The sequence below is a fragment of the Grammomys surdaster genome, unplaced genomic scaffold (assembly GCF_004785775.1).
Source record: "Grammomys surdaster isolate TR1022 unplaced genomic scaffold, NIH_TR_1.0 201, whole genome shotgun sequence".
NCBI lineage: Eukaryota > Metazoa > Chordata > Mammalia > Rodentia > Muridae > Grammomys > Grammomys surdaster.
The window spans coordinates 8766257-8788237 of record NW_021604646.1 but is presented as its reverse complement, the minus strand read 5'-3'; the positions used below and the strand labels follow the sequence as shown (position 1 = coordinate 8788237).

The 21981-nt window shown below is 40.8% G+C and overlaps 1 protein-coding gene across 1 annotated transcript in view; it reads left to right on the top strand.

Annotated features, from left to right (window-relative positions):
• The window catches only part of Nup93 (nucleoporin 93), a 100063-nt gene that overhangs the window by 51983 nt on the left and 26099 nt on the right, over positions 1-21981 (top strand). Inside the window, exons 4-5 of the mRNA XM_028770362.1 lie at positions 13972-14034; positions 19439-19567. Coding sequence (XP_028626195.1) covers positions 13972-14034; positions 19439-19567 — 192 coding nt within the window. The remainder of the gene's footprint in view (positions 1-13971; positions 14035-19438; positions 19568-21981) is intronic.

Here is a 21981-nt window from a genome sequence, read left to right as displayed (position 1 = left end):
TCTCTCCTCTCTCTCCCCTCTCTCCTCTCTCCTCTCTCTCCTCTCTCTATCTCTCTTCCTCCTCCCACCGGACTTTTCAATCCAGGCAGTCTAGGGTGGGAAGCCTTGAGCACTGGAGCCCGCAGCACTCGCCCACTAGAAGGGCAGGGAGAGCTCCAGTGACTGACTGGATCGCCGGCTGCAACTCCTTGCGTTTTTTGAGAGCGTCAGGTAGGATTTCTTTTCTCATAAAGAAATTAGTATAAATGCGCCCTGGTGTTAGAGTGACAGACACTGCAGTATCTTTGAAAGGTAAGGTCTTGGTTTGTATAGGATTTTGAGGTAAATTTGGTAGTGCTTAACTATTTGGTAGAAAAGTATTCAGTTCTTCTGAGAATCACACAGATTTGTGCCTTACCATTCTAATGTTTTGCTTAAAAACGAAAAATTGTTTGGGTGGGGCAAAGATCTGCCTGAAGATTTAAAGAATGGGTTTATTTTTAATTTTTTTTTATTTCATCTTTATGTAGTGTGACTAGTGCAAATAGTGTGACTTCAAGATTTTTTTAAAAAAAGAGCTAGGTGAACTACACAATTTTTGTATGATGTGAAATATGAACTTAGAATTAATTTCTTTCTTTCTTTCTTTCTTTCTTTCTTTCTTTCTTTCTTTCTTTCTTTTTCTTGATAAAACCAGTTCCTTATTTAGAATTTAGAATTTAGGGGTGTGTGTGTCTCTGTGTGTGTTCATAGATTCCCATAACTTGAGTTTCCTGTGTAAGGAAAAAATTACTGTTAGAGATTGGAATTGTCTCACAGGGAATGATTTAGTATAAGATTTTAAATGAGAAAAATTAAGTATTAGTAGCTAACATAAATTCTTAATAGTTATCAGTTATTGGCAATTTAAATTAAGAAAGTATTTTTAATTTCTTAAATTCCAACTGAGAAATGTATAGGTCTTTTACATATATTGTACATATATTTCAGATTTTTGTGATTTTTATAAGTAAAATAAATACTTCCTAAGTCATATAAATAATATTTGGAGAATAACAAGATAATAATGTTTTCTGTAATACTTAGTAGCTTGATTAATATCAGAAATAACTGACTTTAGTTCAACACTAAATTAGTTCATTGTCATGCCTTAGAAAAACAATAAAATAAAAAAACACACATATATATCTTTTAATCTCAAGAATGTGTTTCTGTTGTGGGGCCTGTGGGGTCTGGAGCTCTCTTTGAAGCTGAGACTTGGAAATTGCTCACCTGGTTGAGGGCTTTGGCCCCTTCAGAGGTGGGACTTTTCTTTACTAACAATAGGAAGCTGTCAAGTGGGGAATGGGGGAGACCTGCTCAGAAAGGGAGGGGAGCTGTGAGAATTTGGCTTCTCTCACTGTTGGGAGTTGGGGGTGGGAGTTTGGACTTACTCTTGCCTAAGATTCCTTTAAAACTCTGACCTGATCCAACACTGCATAGAATTGATTTCTGAGATGAGACAATGGCTGTGCTTTGCATTTTGTAAAAGATGGAGGAAACCTCTTAACACTGACCCTGTGTACAGGGAGATGACTCAGTTATCCATGCCTTATACAGTTGCACATTATTTCCCTTTGTTTGAAGTGGGTGGATGCCAGTGCCTTCATCAGAGCTCCTTAATGTAATGTATGGAAAACGTCTCATCCACCATTTTTAACAATTAGCTGTATCATGGGCGAGGTGAACAGGCTTCTGAAGGCAACTGCAGGTCCATCCACTTACATACTTACATTAGCTGCGATAGCACAGGAGCTCTGTAGCTGTAGAACAGCACTGATTTTACATACTGTGTAGAAGAATTCTTTAGGGGTGGGGAGGATATTTCCAGAAAGAAAATGGAATCCTTTTGTCTACAGTAAGTATTTCTTGTGTAGCGATAAAGGTTGAAAATGTGTCTTTGAGTGAATGGGTAAAATAGACTTTAAGCTAATATTGCCACTGTGGAAAGTGTAGCAGAGATCCTTGGATTGTTTTTTCTAAGTTCTATGTCAAAATTCTATGTCAGGTATATTCTTAAAATATGAGATTCACGAGTGATTTTAGCAAATGACCTTAATTAATTATTCATTAATAGTGATAAATATGAATTTATCACTAGTCAAAGAAGGAAATGATTTTTGAGGGAAAAAAAGGAAGCCCTAAGAGTATTAACTTTCAGAATTTAGGTTCTTTTATTGTCTTTAAGAAGAATGTCTTTTATTCCTGAAAAGGATTGTTGAATTTTAGAGCTTTTTATTGTTTTTTATTTTTAAAAAAGGCTTTTATGTTAATGATCTATAAGTATGTGATTAAAAGGCATATGAAAAATTGTTTTTAACAAAATATTTTGTTCTAAAAATAATAGATTGAGTTTTCTCTCTCACGTATGGGGGCCATTTTTAGTGCCTTTGCTTAGTTAATACTTATGAACTCAAAGCTACTCATAGAAGACTCATTTTTGTAACTGTAGGCTTATGAACCTGGATTCTTAAATGTAGTTGAACTTGATTGATTCAGATCTATGTTCTGTGCTGCTGTTGCTGAAAGAAAACGTGTGGATTTTAACTTTGACTTGTATGTTTATTTTTTAAAGGCTGAAGAATTTTTATCTTTTTAACCCTGAAGAGTGTTAAGTTTGGCAGTAAAGTGTGCTTGAAGAGCTGGCTCACCAGACTGAGTGGCTGTTTCAGTTCAGCCTTCACAGAATTGGGCTCGCAGAATTCTTTTGACTTGTAACAGGTTTAGAAAGCCACCTCCTGTAGGTTGTTGGGGCTACTGTTCATCCTGGTCAGTAAGCACTGTCTCTATTTAACACGTGTTGGGTGCTTAGGAAAGAGCAGTTTTCTCCGCAGCAACTTTACATTGACATAGCAGAGTCAGTTGTACAAACCCTGACCTGAGTCCTAGAGAGATTCTGTAAATCCTCAGTGCTGATAGAACTTCTCACACGGAAGCCTGGTCTTCAGTGGCGGGTTTGTTCCCTGCCCCCAGTCTCAGAGACTCTGCATTTGAATGCAGCAATTGTTCATATATATGCTAGAAAGGAAAGGGTAGCTTTCCCTTTGATTTCCACAAGGCTTGCACCTTGAAATGAAAGTGTCTTCAGGCAGTGAATTAGAACTGCAACCATACATAGAATGTGAGGTGGATGATTTCAGGAGCTTCACAAAGCCTTCCTTTGAAAATCTTTAAGTACTATTTGTTAGAAGATTCTGTGGGTTCTCCCCTCCTCCCTGTTACTGGCTTTGTAAAAAAGCTCTATGCCAAGTACCTTTTTAGATCAGCTGGGAGGTAGCAGAGGTCTAGTGCTTTGTGTTTTCTTTGCTTCTGGCCTGGTCTACTCGTTTGCCTGTTAGAAGAGACTCTTCCTGATACTTGTAGAGTATTCTTGAATTTCTGCAGTTTGGAAGCTTTTCCATTTTCACATAAAATTTTAGCCTTTTGAAAGTAAAGAATCAGGGGTTGGTTCTTTCCGTGACAGAAGATCTATTCCTCTCACACCTTTGCACTGGCAGTACAGAGTAGACAAGCAGACACGCCAGCCAGCCTGCGAGGAAACATGCAGTGGCTCTAAGATGGCAGCGAGGAAGGAGTAAAATGGCGTCACCGGGGGCACCATGAGGAGAGCTGGACTGCAGTTATTTTCCAGAACAGTCTGAAGACATCCTTAGGAATGCCACCAACAGTTCAGTTGCTTGTTATCAGTAGGAGATAGAAGTTTTCAGATTTTCCTAAAGAGTCGTTAGCACTCATATCTAGACTTCAAATTCCACCTTTAAGAGATTGTATTAACACTTTGGAGTGGTCTCCATTGTGTGTTCCTTGGTGTAGAAACTTGTTATATAGATATATTTTTAGAAAATGCAGAACATTTTAGAAAATGCAGAAAATGGCAAGATGAAGTAGCATTCTTGTAAAAATGTATTCTTTGTCTCATTCTAGTTCTTCACGGGCTTTTGTTATATATATATGAAATATGCCAGTACTTCCAAAATGAAGCTTGCAATATTTCTTTTGTGACTCTGGGTATAGATTATTCTGCAGATGAAATATGGTCAGAGCAGTACTGCTTTTTCATATTCCCATCTCTTACAGGTTTGGAATTTTTGGAACCAACCATAAAGTTTATCTGGTATAATCAGCTTATCTGGGTTAAGTAAAGCAATGTTTTTTGCAATAAATAACTTTCTCAAGGTCAGGCATAAGGAAGTGATGTCTTACATCCACAGCACTGTATTCCTGACCTACAGGCTGTCTGCATCTACTTTCTCTCTTTTTGGGGGGTGGGGGGGAGGTCTTCATTGGCTGCCTGGCAGATTGAGAGTCAGCACAGTCAGTCTGTCTGTGCCGGAACAACCTGACTCACAGACATGTCTGTTTTCAGCTGTCCCAGAAATGACTCCTGAGCTGTGCCGAGAATCTTCCTGGGTTTGTGTTGAAGATGATGTACACTTACCAACTTGTCCTTTATAATAAACACATACTTAAAAATATGATCTCTCCTGCAAGTGAAGCTCCTAGGCTCATGGCGATGGTTGAACATGAATAGTCTGTTAGCTGGGGTGGAGCTGGGTTCTGAGGCATCTCTAGCAGACAAATGCTACAGGACAAAGGAATGAGTGAAAGGATTTAGCTGCCTTTAATTTGGAGCAGTTTCTACTTGATAAATGGCCTTGCCCCATATTCTCCACTGCTTATATTTTCCAGACCTGGAGCTGTGTCTATGGTGACAGTGGTAAGTGGTGCATTCTGCAGCATTCCTTAGCTCAGATGAGTAAAGTCTAAAGGTTTCCAGCCTTAATAAAGAGGTTTAGGAGATAGCAAAACTCCAAGCACTGTTAACAAAGGAATGCTCTGACAAATTACACCTAAAACAATGTGAAATCAAAGAAAATATCTTTGGTTGTTTCCAATTTTTTGAAAAATGAATTTTTGAGATGAAGGGACTGCAGAGAAACCAAGGCTCTCTCTTCTGTGACACCCATCCTGGCTCATGCTCAGACCCATCAACATAAGCACGGCTGCAGAGCAGGAGAGGCTGCAGAGCAGGGGAGCTGCCATTCTTGACTGCAGTGTGAATGACTGACATTGGGTACCAGCAGGGAATTAATATGAGTGTGGCTCCTAAACACTGTCCTCACAGCGTTCCTTGTGCTTGCTAAGTAGAGCTCAGGCTTAATCCTAAACTCTGTGGAAAGCAGGCTGCTAGCTCTCACTTGACTGACTGAGACACACTCTCTGCTAAACTCCTGCTCCCAGCCCCTGGCTCAGTGTCCAAAGCTTGCTTTCATTTTTTTTTCCCAACAGGGTGGAAGGCACAAACAATATCAGATGAATTCAGGGATCTACTCCTAGTCTTGTTTCTTGTTAAGAGATTACTTTAGTGGGTTTTCAGAATACATTTTAAGAGGTATGGAAAGGCATGCTGCTTATAAGACAGGCTACTATTGATATATTCCCGTTTATGCTGCAGAGCAGGTTAAGTACCCAAAGTCCAAGATGAACTTGAAATGGTTTTTTTGGTTTGTTTGTTTTTTTGTCCCCTAATGAATGCACCTTGTTCCTCCCCTAGAGCGAATGTGGGGTCCAGTTTTGAGATCCTATTCATGTCTTTAGATGAGGAGAGGCCTCTGCTGCCGCTCTTTGAAGCCAAGCACACAGTGTACTATTAATATTCGTTCCATTTGCAAAGGTGGATTGAAAAAGTTCTTCCTGCAAAATCCTTCCCTTTCTAGTGTCTCCATAGTTTAGCCTTAGCAAGTGTGCTGAGGTTAGGGGGCAATTGGATGAAGGAGGAGAGGAAGTGCTCATAATCGTGTTTTCTCTTTAGCGCTACCCCAGTGTCAGAGCCGCTGGCTAGCCCCCCTGTTCCTTTGATAGTCTACCACTGTGACAGCCACATTGCCCCAGCAAAAGAGGGAGAGAGGATGGCTAGCAGAGGCCCTGCTACCACAGTCTGGCTCTCCAAGCTACATCATGGTCTCTCTCCCTGGGTGTAGGCTTGGACGTTTTTAAGAAGTGGTGTGTCAGCAGCACAGACCAAGTTGTCCCCTTGCCAGTCCTCTTGTGGAAAGGCAGTGCTTTATACAGGCCTGAAGGGACAGCAGAACCTTTTGGGATGTGGAGGAAAGCAGAATCTGTAGAAAAACACTTTTTTTTCTTTGTCACCAATGTCAAAGGAATCACTCATTTATATGATGTCATCAATACTTGTACCCTCTGTATGGAGCCTCCCAATAACTGAGATGTGTGAATCATTTTTGAATATCTAGAAATGGCTGATGTGAGATGGGGTAGGCAGGTAATAAGAATGTCCCACTGCCCTTAAAAGGGACAGAAGAGGCTTAGCAGCAGCAGCAGCAGCAGCAGCAGCAGCAGCAGCAGCAGCAGCGGACCTAAATATATATCCTCACTGGGATGCAGCCTCTATCATGGTCTTCCTCAAGTTAGCAACTCTGTGTGCTAATGAGCATCAGTGTGATGCCTTGGTGCAGAGCTAGGAAGAGGCGTGGAGTATTTTCGTTCCCACATTATATTGATAGCGTGGGTGTTGTACACATCTCTGCAGCCCTCACCACCCGACCTTGCTGCTGCTTTGCTCACAGCTTTTCCTGACTCTGAGGTCTTAGAAGTTGGGCTTTTGTTGTGGAGTTTTGCTTGTTTTGGGGGTGTGGAACATAGAGGTGGGTAGTAAGGAGGAAATATGCGCAAAGTATAAGTGGGCTTACAGTAATGCCCCTCTTTAAGGCCCATGCTTTCTTAGAAGGCAGTGGTGCAGATGGACTAATACTGACAATTTTGAAGAGACCAGGTGTGTCAGCACCCTAAGGTCACAATGTTGCCCACGTGCCCTTTGTCGGTCTGGGAGGAGGTACTACCCATGCTGAGTATTCTTGTGTTTATTACCATCTATCTCCTCATGGACACTGAGTTTTCTTCTTCCTAAGAGAGAACTGGAAGACTGCCCCATAAGCCAGTTTGAAAAATACTTTGATCTGCCTTAAAGGATCCAAATCAGCATGCGGTTTCATGACCCTCTCTATAGCCTAATACCTGAAGCCCATTTTGTCAAAATTACAAAATGAGATTCCTCGTCATGACCTGTACAGCACCGTGTCACATTGCCAGGAGCTGCCACCTCTGGCTCCAGACCTGTCTGAACATGCATCTGCTGCCACCTGCTGAAAGATCTGCAAGGCTCAGCACAGGCTCACTCAACAGCATCAGACTAGTGATGTCATTCTTGTCCATCTGACACTACTTTCTTATGGGGAGCATATGCAATCTATCAGCAGATAATTTGACATTTTTGTAGAAAATAAGCAGTGGGACTTACTTTAAATCTGAGTTAGAGAATAAAGTTAGTGGAGATTCAGCCTCATTCTATATGTTATCACAGTACTCCTATCTGATAAAATGACCCAAAGTACTTTAAGACATTATGTAAATTCTCCAATTTAAAACTTGAGAACTACTTAAATGTAAAAGTATCTGCTCTTTGAGTTTTCAGCATTTGCACTTGGATGATTCCTGGAGGTGGGGTGGGGGAGGGCATCAAGGGACACCACTGAAGGGGCTGATGAAGAGCATGGCTACACCATCCCAGAGGCCCAGCTCACTGTGTTTATTGTTTCATCTTGGAATATGAATTACTCAGTTTATTTATCTACCTCCTTCATCCTCACCCCTCCAAAGACAGGGTTTCAATACATAACCCTGGCTGTCTTTGAATTCTCTACATAGACCGGGCTGGCCTCAAACTGATCCACCGGTCTCTGCATCCCAAGTTCTGGGATTAAAGGCGTGTGCCACCACACCCAGTCCTTTCTTGCTTATTTTGCCTTTATACCTTTTGTTTGTGTCTTGGCAGTTCATTCCTAATACCACTGCTGACTTTGTGTTAATATTTTGATTTGGGGGTTGGCTAGATGACTCAGCGAGAAAAAGCATTTGCTGCCAAATCTAACGACTTGAGCTCAATCTCTGGAGGCCATGTGATGGAAGGAGAGAATCAACTTCCACATGGTGTCTGATCTCTATGTGTGCCCTGACCCCTGGCCCAAATAAGTAAATGTAAATTTTTAAATTTAAGTATTTTGAATGTTGGTTATTATAGATTTCCTGTTAGTTTGTATCATATATATTAACGGGAGGCAGCACAAAGATCCCGTGGTGTCCACTGTGGATTTCGCATTGTGTCAGATACCTTTTGGTAAATGTCCACTGGCTGCTGTACCTGTCTCCATTTGACAGCATAGATTGCTGGTTGGTCCGTTAGAGGAAAGAGAATAAATAGTGTTTTGTGTTGTGAAGGCTATATCAAATATGGCTATTCTTTTGTGCAGCAGCCTCTAAATGTATGTCTGCATGTACAGCAGTGAGGAACTTTCTATGTTTATCAAGTCAAGCTTACTTGTAGATGGGAGCAGAAACCTGTAAAGAAGCAGTGTAAAATCTATTTTTTTAATGGCTTTTCTTTTCTGACTAAACTGCACATGGAAAATTTTCTCACTAGAGATTCTTTTTTAAAAGATTATGTTGCATGCATGTGTGCGTTTGTGTGTGTGTACGTGTGTATGTGCCTTTGTGAGTTCTGAGAATCTGAACTCAGGTTTCAAAGAGAAGAGCATGTTTACTTGCTAAACCAGCTCCTCACTGTTGGAAAGCAGATAAGCTAAGAAAATGTGTCCATTAGGCAAAACAGAAGTCTGTTTGCCTGTCTCTTCTCTGGGGTATTCTGAATACCAGAGTCTATATTGACTGCAGTAAGGCTTACCTTCCTGGCCTATAGCTATTTAGGAACCACTTTGGCCACTTGGTCCCTGAAATACCACAGTATTGATAGGAAAATGATGTAACCTTGAAGTTCTGGTCTGGGTTATTCTCCATCAGGTACATCACAAGGCAGCCTAGTTCCTCTAGCAAAGATGGACTGGAAAGATGGCTCAGCAGTTAAGAGCACCTGTTGTTCTTGCAGAAGACCTGTATTCAGTTCTCAGCACTCATATGGTGGCTGTAACTCCAGTTCCAGAGGAGCCCTCTTCTGGCCTTCACAGAAATTAGGCGTGCATGTGTTAACACATACATGTAAACACTCAGGCCTGTGTGTGTGTGTGTGTGTGTGTGTGTGTGTGTGTCTGTCTGTCTGTCTGTCTGTCTGTCTGTCTGTTTCTGTGTGTTCATATACATATAAATGTACAATATGTATATATATTATATATATACTATGAATGTATATTTACGTATGTATGTGTGTGTGTATATATATACTGTGGATCTTTTAGACTTGTGATGTCTATGCTTCTCCACAGTTAAAGAATTGGCCCTGGATGTCATTGAATTGCCTGATTCCTTCCTAAATGGGAGCTATTGTGTGTTCCAGAAAGCTGGAAACCAAAGCCCATTCCAAGAGCCAGTGAAGTGTCTCTTCTAGGGCCCTAGAAGGGAGGAGTAAATAGGAAAGTTGGGTATAGGCATATTAACCCCAAAGGCCTGCAGTCATCTCTGAGTAGGAGAGGAGCCATGCACAGAGGCCTTCGCAGTAGTGGAGACCCAGCTCAGCCTTTACCTTTGTACCCTAGCTTGATTTTCCAGAGTACCCACTTTTTGGAAAATGATAAAAATGCCTCTCCAGGATGAGGACAAGCTTTAAAGTCTTAAGAAGCGTCTCATAGAAACCAGAAAGAAAAGCACATAGACAAAGTTTGTTAATCCTACCAGTAAGAATAAGACTGCTACCACAATTTTTGAGCCAAATTTGAAGCTAGCTTTATTTAATACTGACCAGAATGATGGATACTGGATTCCCATAGTATGGCATCAAATTACATTAAACAGGGGCTTATAAAGGCCAGACTCACAAGGCTATGTACTTACCACCTTTGTCCAATCAAGGGCATGCATATATCCTGCCTATGTGTGATCAGGCACATCCTGTACAGTTGGGACAACCAAGATTGTTCACAGAAGCAGAAACACGATTCTTCTCTTACATGGACAACAGCCCCCAGCATTCCAGGATGTTATCTGCTCTTGGGCAAATGGGACTTACAGGTTAGAGGTGTTTTTGTTTTATAGATCTCCTAAGCACAGTAATTTAAACTTAAAACATAACTTTAGCCATAACAAGTCAAGAGGCTTGAGATACTTGGGTGGAGACAGATTATGTTTCTGTCCAACTCTTCAGTTTATTCTTGTTATGATTTGGGTTTTAGCATTTTGAGACAATGTATTTCTCTGAGGCTTAGGTTGGCTTTGAACTTGCATCAATCTCAATACTCAGATTACAGTGGTAAGCCACCATACCTGGCCACATCCAGGCTCTGAGAAGGAAGAGGAGGAGGGAGAAGACAGGAGTCTTTTACCCATTTTGATGTTTAATTTTGCTCTCATTATTTTATATGATAAAATACATTATTGCCCCCATCTTTAGTTGAGTGATTTTATTCCAGCCCTATGTTACTGTTACCAGAGTTGTTAAGAGTCAAAGCCTGGGCTGCTCATCTTCTATAGACTAGTTAAAGAAAGAAATGAGAGTGAAGAACAGGGCCAGGTGTGGTGACTCGTGCTTTTAATCCCGGCACTTGGGAGGCAGAATTAGGTAGATCTCTGAGTTTGAGGCGAGCCTGGTCTACAGAAAAAGTTACAGGACATCCAGGGCTACATGGGGAAACCCTGTCTGGGGTTGGTGGGGTAGGTGGGGGTGGATGGGTAGGTGGGGGTGGGTGGGTGGTGGTGGCAGTGGCGGCAAAGAACAGAAACAGATTTTTTTCAATATGGCCATACTGGGAGAGGAGCAAGTGGTCTCCACTCCCTCCAAATCCAGCTCCAAGATCCTGACATGAGGGTTAGGTTAAAACAGAGCAGGAAGTATGCCTAGCCAAACAATGCTACACTCATTGTGCTCCTTCCCATCATCATCTGGACTCCAGTCTGTCTATAGAGTAGTCTGAGCAGTTGTCAGACCTGTGTTAAGTTTCTGTCTTGGAGACAAGTTGCCCCTCTGGCTGACGCTGGGTTTCAGCCCTTTTTCTCCCATGGTGAGATACCTGGGGGAATTGGAATTTCTTGGGTGGTCTCAATAGTTTGATAACCAATAGGAGAGAGACAGTGTCTTTAGAATATCTTCATTCATTACTTTTCCCCAAGGGTGTGTTCTTTAGAAGAAATTAATCACCACTAGATGGCACAAGATCCCATCACTAGTGTGCACCTGTTAATTCTCTTTAAAAGATAGGCTGCTAATGTATAGTTTAAAAGAAATGTAATATGCACGATCTATTCTAATGTTTCCTTGTAGAAAGGAATAAAAGATAAATACCAAAGATCAGAATAAATGTAATTGGCCCTATATATAACCAAACACAAACATTCTATACTAAACATTTTGTCTGACATGCACAATATGGTATTACCCTGTAATACTAGTGCTTGGGAGGCTATCCTAGGAGAACTGGGAGTTTAAAGCAGCCTTAGAGAGAGAAATGGCAAGACATGTTGGAGGAGTACTGAATATATGCAGATTTTCTTGTCATTAATGCCCAAATAATATGGTAAATAAGCTTTTAACCCGGCATTCACATTGTGCTAGTGATCTATGGCTTAAACTGTGCACAGGTCACATGCAAATACTGTGCTGTCTGGGAAAGGTTCTGGGCCTGTCTTCCAGGCATCCTGAGAAGTGACTGTGTCATGGCTTGTGTGTACTACAGAGAACAGATAGTGTTTGAGGTACACAGTGGTGTGGTCATACGTGGGTCATACGTGGGTCATCTCTGAAATCTGACTCTCATGTGCAAATACTTCATTTCATATGCTGAGATGTTCTAAAATATAGCTTTTAAAAGACAAGGCGGTTAGTCTTAGTCTGATCCTAGTCATTTGTTATTTTCTTTTTTCTATGATAATCTTGGAAATTATAATAAAATTACATCATTTACCCCCTTCCCTTACCTCCCTCCAGCCCCTCCCATGTAAACCCCTTGCCCAAATTTTCTTCAAATATATGGCCTTTTTTTTTCTTTAATTGTTGGTAGTGTTGGTTTGCATGAGTGAGTGATTTTGCGCGTGTGTGTGTGTGTGTGTGTGTGTGTGTGAGAGAGAGAGAGAGAGAGAGAGAGAGAGAGAGAGCGCGAGCGCGCAAGGGGGGGGAATTCTTTTTAATTCAATTGAAGGCTCTGTTTCACGAGAATTGTTAAACTTTTAAGCAGATGTGTCTACTGCTTTGCATACTAGCATGTATGTATGTATGTATGTATGTATGTATGTATGTATGTATGTGAAATACATAAATGTAGGCATAGTTAAAAGAAGTTAATGTGCTCATCATTTGACTTGGGAAGATCAACATACTGCCCTCTGCATCAGCCATAACAGAAAAATTAAACTAGGCCTTATCAAATAGTGGCTTCTCCCCTCACGCCCACCTTTGTTTGCGCAGCTTCCTGAAGCAGCAGCGCATGCTCCCCGCCTACCCATTGTGGAGCAGTATCAATCCACAGTGTAATCCATGTATTAGTTGATATATAGTTTTGCTTATAAGTGGTGAAACTGTAAGCCTTTAATTTAGCCTTAGTCATTGAAGCCCTTATAAGAAAGATAGTGAGATGGATTCTACACAGTCGAGACCCTGTCTCAAAAATAGAATTCATAATAAAAGTTTGACTTTTTCCATGAAGGACAATATATGTATATTTTATAATTACATCATTATCTCCCTTTCCTGTACGTAGGGACCATTATTAAAGAGGGACTGAGGCCTCTCCCTAATCCTCACCTCACTGCCTTGTTGTCAGTGTAGATAGCAGTCCGCATTGAATCTTCAGAGCTGCCCTGGAACCGTCTTCCTGAGGGGACTGTTTGCTGGCTGCTGACTGCCTGTCTCAGTGCACCATTCGGTTTGAAGTGTGAGATCAGGTGCAGGGGAATCGTGGACCAGTGTATAAGGGATCTTGGAAATCTAAGTATTATTAATATCTTATCCAAATTATATTCCTGTATTGCCTTCCATCTACATCTGTTAACCATCAGCGTAAGAACTAGGCTATTTGGATAGAGTGCAATAAAGCTGCAGTTGTTAAAATACAAGCATTCAAACTAACCATATCTGTAGAAAATCATTAGATACATCTTAAGTGAGCTTGCCATTTAAAAGCATTTGCTTAGTTCTTCCTATTACATTCCCCAAATTCTTTTTAAAAAATTACAAAGAAAGCAGGTCATGAAAGTGTATAAATGTATGAATAGTGTGCTTGCCACCTGTGCTGTACAGAATGTAGGTGGATCTGGGGTGTAGCATAACTTGGAGTCTTTCAGGTTACAACCAAGACTTTGATCTCCATACATGGATATAGAATACTAATCATAGCTTTCCTTGTTTCTACTTAGGCCCCTCAGTCCCAAGCTGTGGAAAAGAAGCTTTTTACCTTTGTATAAAAGACAGGGGGTTGACCCGGAGTCTGCCTGTGTGCATCTGTGGCTATTGTCATAGTCTGTCATATCCTCCCTCAACTGACCTCATCTCAGGCAAATAGAGACAGTGAACAAGAACAAGGGCTCATCCTGAGCTCCCTTTCTTTAATGTCTCCCACACATCTAGACAGTCAGTATTAATGATAGAGCTGTGTATTGAGCCTTGGGTCCAAGAACTTGATTATATTATCTCATTATACGTAAGTCAACTGACATTTAGAGTTAGGCTAATGTCCTGCCATTAGTCAGTGGAGGCACTAGGCTTTGGCAGGGGCAGTAAGGACAGAGAGCCCATGAGTCTTCAATATCCCAGTCTGGCCTGCAGACTTCCTGTGTGACTGAAAATGGCTTTGAACTCCTAATACTCCTGTCTCCATCTCAGTGCCAGAAATTAAAGGCATGCACTACTATGCCAGGCTCTTGGGATTGTCTTCTGTTCAGCAGTGTACTCCTGGCTGTTTGAAAGTAACCTTGGTTATCTGGCTTTACTTCATTTTCTAGGGCTTCCTGAAGAATGAGAAAGATAATGCCTTGTTATCTGCTATTGAAGAGTCCCGGAAGAGGGTAAGAAAACAACTGACATGAGATGCATGAGTGATGGTGTATACCAGTGGATTGCAAGTCCTGTCTGCTTCCTTTATCTTACTGCATCTGCATGTTGACAACATTTTTTTTAAATGTTTATCAAAGGCTTTATAAGTTCAGTAATGCTCAATAACAAGATAACCATACAATCAGAAGTGTAACCCAATACCCAACCTAGATATACCAACTATCTTTGACTGGCAGAGACAGTCTCCATGTTCTCCTCCCCCCCCCCATCTCCTAGCTCCTCCTCCTCTCCTTCCTCCTCCTCTTCTTCTCCTTACTCCTCCCACCATTGCTCCTCCTACATATCACCCTTCCTGTTAAGATAAAACTTTTCTCTCAAAATACAATTAGAGCATAACTATACCAATTTGTATCAATAAGGTACAGGAAAGACCTAATAACACAGTTCATCATTTTGGGCAACACTTTTTTTTTATACTGTCTTTTATTTCTAGTAGGGGGGCCAAGTGGAACCAGAGGACAACTTTTATGGGTTGGTTATTTCCTTTTACCATGTGGGTTTGAGGCTCAAACCTGGGTTTTCAGGTTGGCAGCAAGCCCTATATCACCTTACTAACATTTTCTCAAATGCTTCTAGAATATGTATGGTATGTTACATGATGGCAGATACATCACCCAGAGTAGCCATTATACATTCTAGCCTATCTCCACCCCTGCAAATGCTTTCAACCCAGAAATATCAGAACAGATGGTTTTACACAGGTGTTTCTGGATGGTTTCATTCTTGGAGTGAAGAATAATTGTTAGGTGAGACTCCCAAGACACAGCAGTATAGCGTCCCATGTTGGATAAGTGTGCATATTTTACAGAAGCATTTCTTCATGATGTTTATAGATCATTTCTTTACTAACATAAGTTAGCTCCTCTTGCTTCTGACAAGGACTACAGCCTTTCAGTAACATCCCAGTTCAGAGAAAGAGTTTTGAGGCTCCTGAGAGGTCTTTGGGTAAGAGAGAGCTGTCAAGTTTAACCTGGCTCTGAGAAGGTGCTTTCTCTCAGAAGCACTTGCCAGTCTGCCTGCTGTGTCTCTCTGCAAAGGAATTGGAGGAAGGAATGCTGTTTCTGTTGCGGTGTTTACTTAGCTCAGGTGAATGTGTTTCCGCATTAGCTGTGTAATCTGAAAAGTAATCAAGTGAGAGGGGCCCTGCATGGTGTGCTGTGTCAGTTCAGTCTACAGGGTAAAATCCTCAATAGGAATGACAGTAGGCATGGCTGCCTTCTCTAGTGTGCAAGAAATGTTCCAAAAGCGGTACATGACCAATAAGGAAACTCCAGTTTCATTAATTACATTCTTGGCAGCAGTACTTAGTCCTGGAAATAGAGAAATTCATTTGATTTGGATTTGAAGATGTTTAGAAAAAAATTTTTTTTTGTTCACACTGTTGAATTTCTCACCAAAATAATTGTACTGTTATAAAAGACCAATGAAATTAAATTAGGATTCTTGAATGCCTCCAAACTTATTAATACATTTACCCTGTAGAATATGTTTCTGAAATTGGCAGTCTCTAAATATTGTACCATACTGAGACTAAATGTGCAGCCAGCCAAAGCATTTAGGTGCCCTGCCACAGCACAAAATGTGTGCATATGTGTTTATAAGCAAGACATTCCAGTGTGGGGAGCCAGCCTGGGGGGATACCTCTCACTTGGCTGGACATTGGAAGGTTGCTGCTGAGCAAAAATAATTTTCAATAAAAAATAATTAAAAAATCAGCAGCTTCCTGGCATTTTGGTTACAATTTTATGTCTGAGTGACTTGCCAATGTCCCGCTGAAATGCCGGGAAAACAGGCTAGAAAACCACAAATCTATCCTTGCTTTTCTCATTTAGTGCATCCCAGCAGACAAAACAACACTCTCAGAACATACAAAGTGTTTCTAAAAGCTGCAGCAGCTCAGTAATAATAGGATGTGAAGCCAAAGCATATTGCCCTCTTCATTTTGGTAAGATGGAGTTCAGGAGCTCCCAGCATGTTCTTAATTCAGTTGCCCAGTTTGCTCCCTGCCTTCTTTTCTTAACTGTGTTCTGCAGGTAATGCTTTCCACACTTAACAATAGTCGTGATTCAACTTCAATTTGTTATTTTTTTCTGTGGTTGCTTTTGCCTTCCTTTTGAGTTTTAGGTCTCTACATTTCCTTTCGTTGTTTCTTTACTCTTTCCATGTCCAGTTCCTACCTTCCCTCAACCCCCCGCCTCCCTGCCCTTTTCTCTAGCTTCTGTTTTGAATATCTTTGTTGATTGCTCCTCTGTAGTCACCATTACTTTTTGTGTCTTTTATTCAGTACTACAGACTCCACTGTAAACCCAAGAGGCCACATCTGGGCAGATGGGCGGCTCATCATTCCTGATTAGTCCACAAGTTAGATGTCCCATTGTCTCTAAGATAAGCTGAGGGTGGTATGGTTAAGACAAGAGAATTTCAATGTTGGGCCATTTGTTTTTATTTTATATTCTTTATCACACCAACGATAAGTAGGATGGCAGTGTTTAGGTTGCTGGCTGTTTATAAATAAATAACCTGGCATACTTCTCAGGGATGTGAGCACATGAGCCCCACAGCTTCTACTTCTCAAAGCTGTTTGGTGTTTCTGGAAGTACCAGGCTAGCCTAGTAAATGGAGTGAGCTTCCAGTGAGGGAAATAATTCTCACTGTGGTTACTTTATTTTACCTGATGCTGGAATTCTGAGGGACCCCACTGTCCTAATCCCTGCTTTCTGTAGAGGTGCCTTGTCTGTGTCTTCAGCTGCCTTTAGTACTTTGCTCTTGGTTATTAGCCAGAAAGCATGTCTTCAAGAGAAACCCTGCTGATGCTGTAGTGTCCTGGGCCAGTGCCACAGCTTTGCCTGTGTCGTACTTGCTCTTGAAAACTCCACCTGCCATTTGAACCCTATATTTTGCTGTAGGGAGAGGCTGGTGTTAAAAAGCCAGTGGCTTCCACTAAGAAGAATGTTAGAAAAGGTGTTGGTGTCCATTGTGAGTCACAGCCAGGGAATCACCTCTTTCTCTGTTTCAATTCCACCTTTCTGATCTGTCAGCCGAGGAATCACCTCTTTCTTTGTTTCATCTCCATCTTTCTGATCTGTCCCACGTCTGAAGTCAAAATGCACAGGCTTTGTGTTTCTGTTTATACATATTAACAAGAGACAAAGGTTTTCTGTGTGTGTTCCAGCTCTGGCTAGCTGGCTGGCCTACCTCCATACCTGACACCCATGGTGTCTGATCCTCAGTATAAAGAACAAAATGGGAAGAGTTTTCAAAGTTTTGTTCATTTCTCCCATTGTAGAAAAGGGTATAAAACGCGCTGTCCTTCTTCCTGTCATTGTGTGTGCATTTGTGTATTGTATCCCTTGTTCTTTTAGCCTGCATTTTAATACTGTTCAATACTCAGTGCATTTGTAGAAGAATATATTTTATTTTTCTAATAGTTCCCCACAGTTTGTGTATATAACTATTATCAGTATAAATTATCTGCATTGCCCAAAATAAAGCAGGCATAACTAATATGCTCTCAGTGTTGTCTAATTAGATGGCAATCTCATTGTAGGTGAGATAGCCTTTTGGAAAGAGGGCTTAATCTGGGGGAAACCTGATCTACCAATTAAAAAGTTGCAGGCCTAGAACAGCCTCAGTTCAGTGTCACTATAAACTGTATTGGTTCTGTCTTCCTTTCTTTCTTTGCTTCTTGCTTTTTTCCCTTCTACCCCCTTTTTTCCCCTCCCCAGTCCCCAGTGCCTTTGTTCTAGTGTCTTCCTGTCTTGTCTCTGCCAGTTGACAATAGTGTAGTCACTGGACTAGGTAGGATGGTGGGAAATCAATCCCAGAAGGCTTTTTTTTTTTTTTAAATTTTAGTACTTTCTTCTTGTTACAAGAAAATTAGTGCTTTAAAATACATAAATAAGTAAAATCACTAGAAGAGCCCCTCCCCCTTTAGTGTGTGTTAACTCTTAAGATACCAAGGATTCATCATTGTTTTATGTCCTACAAAGAAAAGGTACTACTGTGTCTTTTAATAGCCTAATTCCAGAAGGCTAGTAAAGATGTCTGTTTTAATAAGCATAGGGAGAGATGCTTATTGTCACTAATCATTAGGAAGATACACATCAAAGTGCCAGTGAGCTACTACCTAACGTTCTTACTAACAGCAACAGCAGCAAACAGTAAGTTGGTGAGAGGGCAGGAGAATGGAACCCTGATTCACTGTCAGTGGGAACTAAAGTGCTGTATCCTTTATGGAAACATGTAGCCTCAGAAAATCAAAAGATTACCAAGATGGTGTCTGCGATTCTTCATCTGAGCACACCCCCAACATTGAAACCTGGGACTTGAAAAGAGATCTGCATACCCACATTCTTAGCAGTATTATGTACAAATACAGGGATATTTGGCACATCCTTCAGCATGATGGACATTAGGGACTGCTAAATAAAGTAAGTCAGTCGTAAAAAGATAGTGTATGGTTCCATTTCTGAGAGATAACTGGAGTAATCACATTCAGAGAGAGAGAGAGAGAGAGAGAGAGAGAGAGAGAGAGAGAGAGAGAGCGCTGGATAACGGTTGCCAGGGTCTGGGTAGAGTAAGGAACGACCCGTTATTAGTGAACACCTACAGAGCTTCAGTTTTCATCAGCGTTTTAAGGATGTGAAGGTGGTTGCCATTGCACCTGTACTTCATGCCACTCAACTGTTCACTTAAAACTGGAAAGCTTGGGTTGGAGAAACAGCCCAGCAGGTAACAGCACTGGCTACTCCTCCAGAAGATGTGGGTTCGATTCCCAGTGTCCAGCACAGTGACTCATAATCATTTGTAATTCCAGTCTCAAGGATCTGATAGCCCCTTCTGGCCTCCCTGGGCACTGGGTATGCATGTGATGTGCAGACATCCATGCAGGTAAAACAGCTATGTATATAAAATGATAAAATAATATTTATTTATTTATTTATTTATTTATTGGTTTTTCGAGACAGGATTTCTCTGTGTAGCCCTGGCTGTCCTGGAACTCACTCTGTAGACAAGGCTAGCCTCGAACTCAGAAATCTGCCTACCTCTGCCTCCCAAGTGCTGGGATTAAAGGTGTACGCCACCACTGCCTGGCATAAAATAATTTTTAAATGGTATGTTTTGTGTATTTTTTTCTCACAATTTAGTAAGAGTCTTTAGAAATGTCTTTACATTAGTGAAACAGTATATTATAAACCATTGCTAATAAATTTTTTAAATGATAACTTTTTAAATAGATTGTTTGGGTCTGCTCCTGGAAAAGTGGTCGGTGGATGAGGGTTCCTGTTTTGTAGTTCTGCATTGTTTTAAAGGAAACCAAAGTCACTGGGTCTGCTCTCTGTTCCTGTCTGGCAGACCTTTGGCATGGCTGAGGAGTATCATCGAGAATCAATGCTGGTCGAGTGGGAACAAGTGAAACAAAGAATTCTGCACACACTGCTGGCATCAGGAGAGGATGCCCTTGACTTTACCCAAGAAAGTGAGGTAGGTTGAATCAGAAAAATCACCATAAGTTAAAATACGAAGTCCTGGTGCTTGTCTGCTTGTCTTAATTGCCAAAGTTTATTGGTAGTTATACTAAGTTGAGATTGTTCTTCTCTTTAAAAGATTGAATTAAAAAACTAAAGACAGTGTAGGAACATGGTTCAAAACTTAAAACACCCTATCTCCTGATAGTCCATTCTGTTCCGCTTTGTAGTCTGTAGGTCATCACTTCTTCCTCACATTCGTTTCTAGCACTGCTCTATACAGATGCACACGTCTCAGACTCTATGATAATTTGTGTAAAAGTATTCATATGCTCCCTTCTGCATCTTTCTTCGGTCTCACTGCGTGTTAGAGATCTTTCCTGCAGGGAATTTCAGGGGCTATGGTTAGGTCTAACAGACCTGTCTCTTCCTTTTTCTCTTCTTCCTGCTCTTCCTTCTCCTCTTTTTCCTTCTTTTTCCCTCCTCCTCCTCCTCTCCCCCCCCTAATTCCCCCCCTCCTTTTTTTTTTTTTTCTCATGATAGGTTTTCTCTGTGTAGCCCTAGCTGTCCTAGAACCTGCTTGTAGACCAACCAGGCTGGCCTCGAACTCAGAGATCCACTTGCCTCTGTCTTGTTGTCCTTTCTAAAGTAATTTAAGAGTTGGGCATGTAGATCAGTTAGAGCACCATGCACAAAGCCCTGGTCAGTTCTCAGTACTCAGGAGAAGAACTAGAAGTTCAATATCAAAGGGAGCCTAGGATACATGGAATCCTATGTCAGTTAAAAAAGAAAAAACATCTAAAAGTAATCTCAGAAATAGCTTAATTAAAGTTTTTAGTGTTTTAAAAGTGATGATATTAATACTACCAGTGCTTCTTGTTCAGTCTTTTTGGTGAAGACTTAGGGTTTTATTGTTTGGTTGGTTTTTGGGGTTTTTTTTGTTTTTGTTTTTTTAATGAGAAGATTTTACTATGTAGCTGAAGCTATCCTCAGGTTTGCAAACTTCTATCCTATCTTCCAAAGTCATGATTTACAGGTATATGCCCCACAGCCAGTGCAGGTTCCCACACTCTTACTGTATATGGAGATAAGGAAGCTCAGGCCCAGAGTTAGAACATGCTGCAAAGCCCAGGACTTCGAAGTCCTGTATTGGCTGTATTGAGGTGTAGGTCAAGGATTCGGTGGATTTAAGATTGATTTAAGAACCAGTCTTTCTGTTCAGTTAAGTCCCCAGGTAAATAGCTGCTGTTGTCCAGTTATTTTGGGAAATTGCTCCTTAAGAGATACTGTCCTAAATTTCTTAGATTCAAAGACTTCATCTGAAAACAGTCTTTGAGGAGGAAGAACTAATACACAAGACCCTTGGCTAATCTAGTGTTTCTCTCTCAATTCTTCCTGAGTCTGAGCAAATAATTAGAACAACTCCTGGTTTTATAAACTTCATTTTTTTAAAAAAAAAAATGGTGTTAATAGGTTGTGCTCTGTACAGGGATTTGAAAGTAATTATAAACTACAAATGAAATATTCTTCCTTGATTGCTCTTCTCTTAAAAATAGACCAGCCTATTCAGTAGGCTCTTCTTCCATGACCTCCAGTCCCCTTGGAGAGTTACCCTGGTTTGTACTGTTCTCTGTTGGGAGTTTTGGCAGAGTGAACAATTTTGCTGTGTAAGTTGGGAAGTGATACACACAAGTCTCTTCCATGTATCCAGAGATTGCCATTTTCTGAAAACTTGTGGGAAGCTTTTGTTTCTTTGTTTTGAGATAGGATTAGGGTTTTAATATATAGCCCTGACTAGTCTGGTGTTCTCTGCATAGCGTGATCTCATTCATGCGGTCATTCTGTCTAGTTTTTTTTAGTGTTGGAGTTACAGGCCAGAGCTTACAAATGGTTTATTCTCAGCTAACATATAGTTTTCATTGCCTTTGTTGTTTTGAATTTTCTTCATAAAGTGTAAGGTTTATACAGTAAAGTATAAAAATTATAAGTATGTAATTCAGTAAATTATTAAAAATGAACAAGTTACTAAAACAATCCCAGCCTCTCAGCAGTAGCCTCTGACCTCTGCCCCATTCCCCAAGGTCCTGCCTTTTTGAACTTTATATAACCAAAGCCATAAAATGTGCTGTTTGTAGCTTTTTGTGTGTGTGTGTAACACTCTGTTCATATATATTATTTATAGTAATAAGCCATTCATTTTATGGCTGAACAGTATAACTAGTTTTGCTGGCCCGTTCTAGTGTTGATGAACATTTGGATAGTTTCCAGTTCTTGGCTTTTATAAACAGTGTTATTAACAGCAATTCCTTTATCTTTAGATGAAAATATATTTGTAACTCTTTGGGGGTACACCAGAGAGGAAATTGCTGGGTCAGAATATATGCGTGTGTTCAGCTTTGGGGCTAGAGATGAGGTTAGTGAAAGGGCACT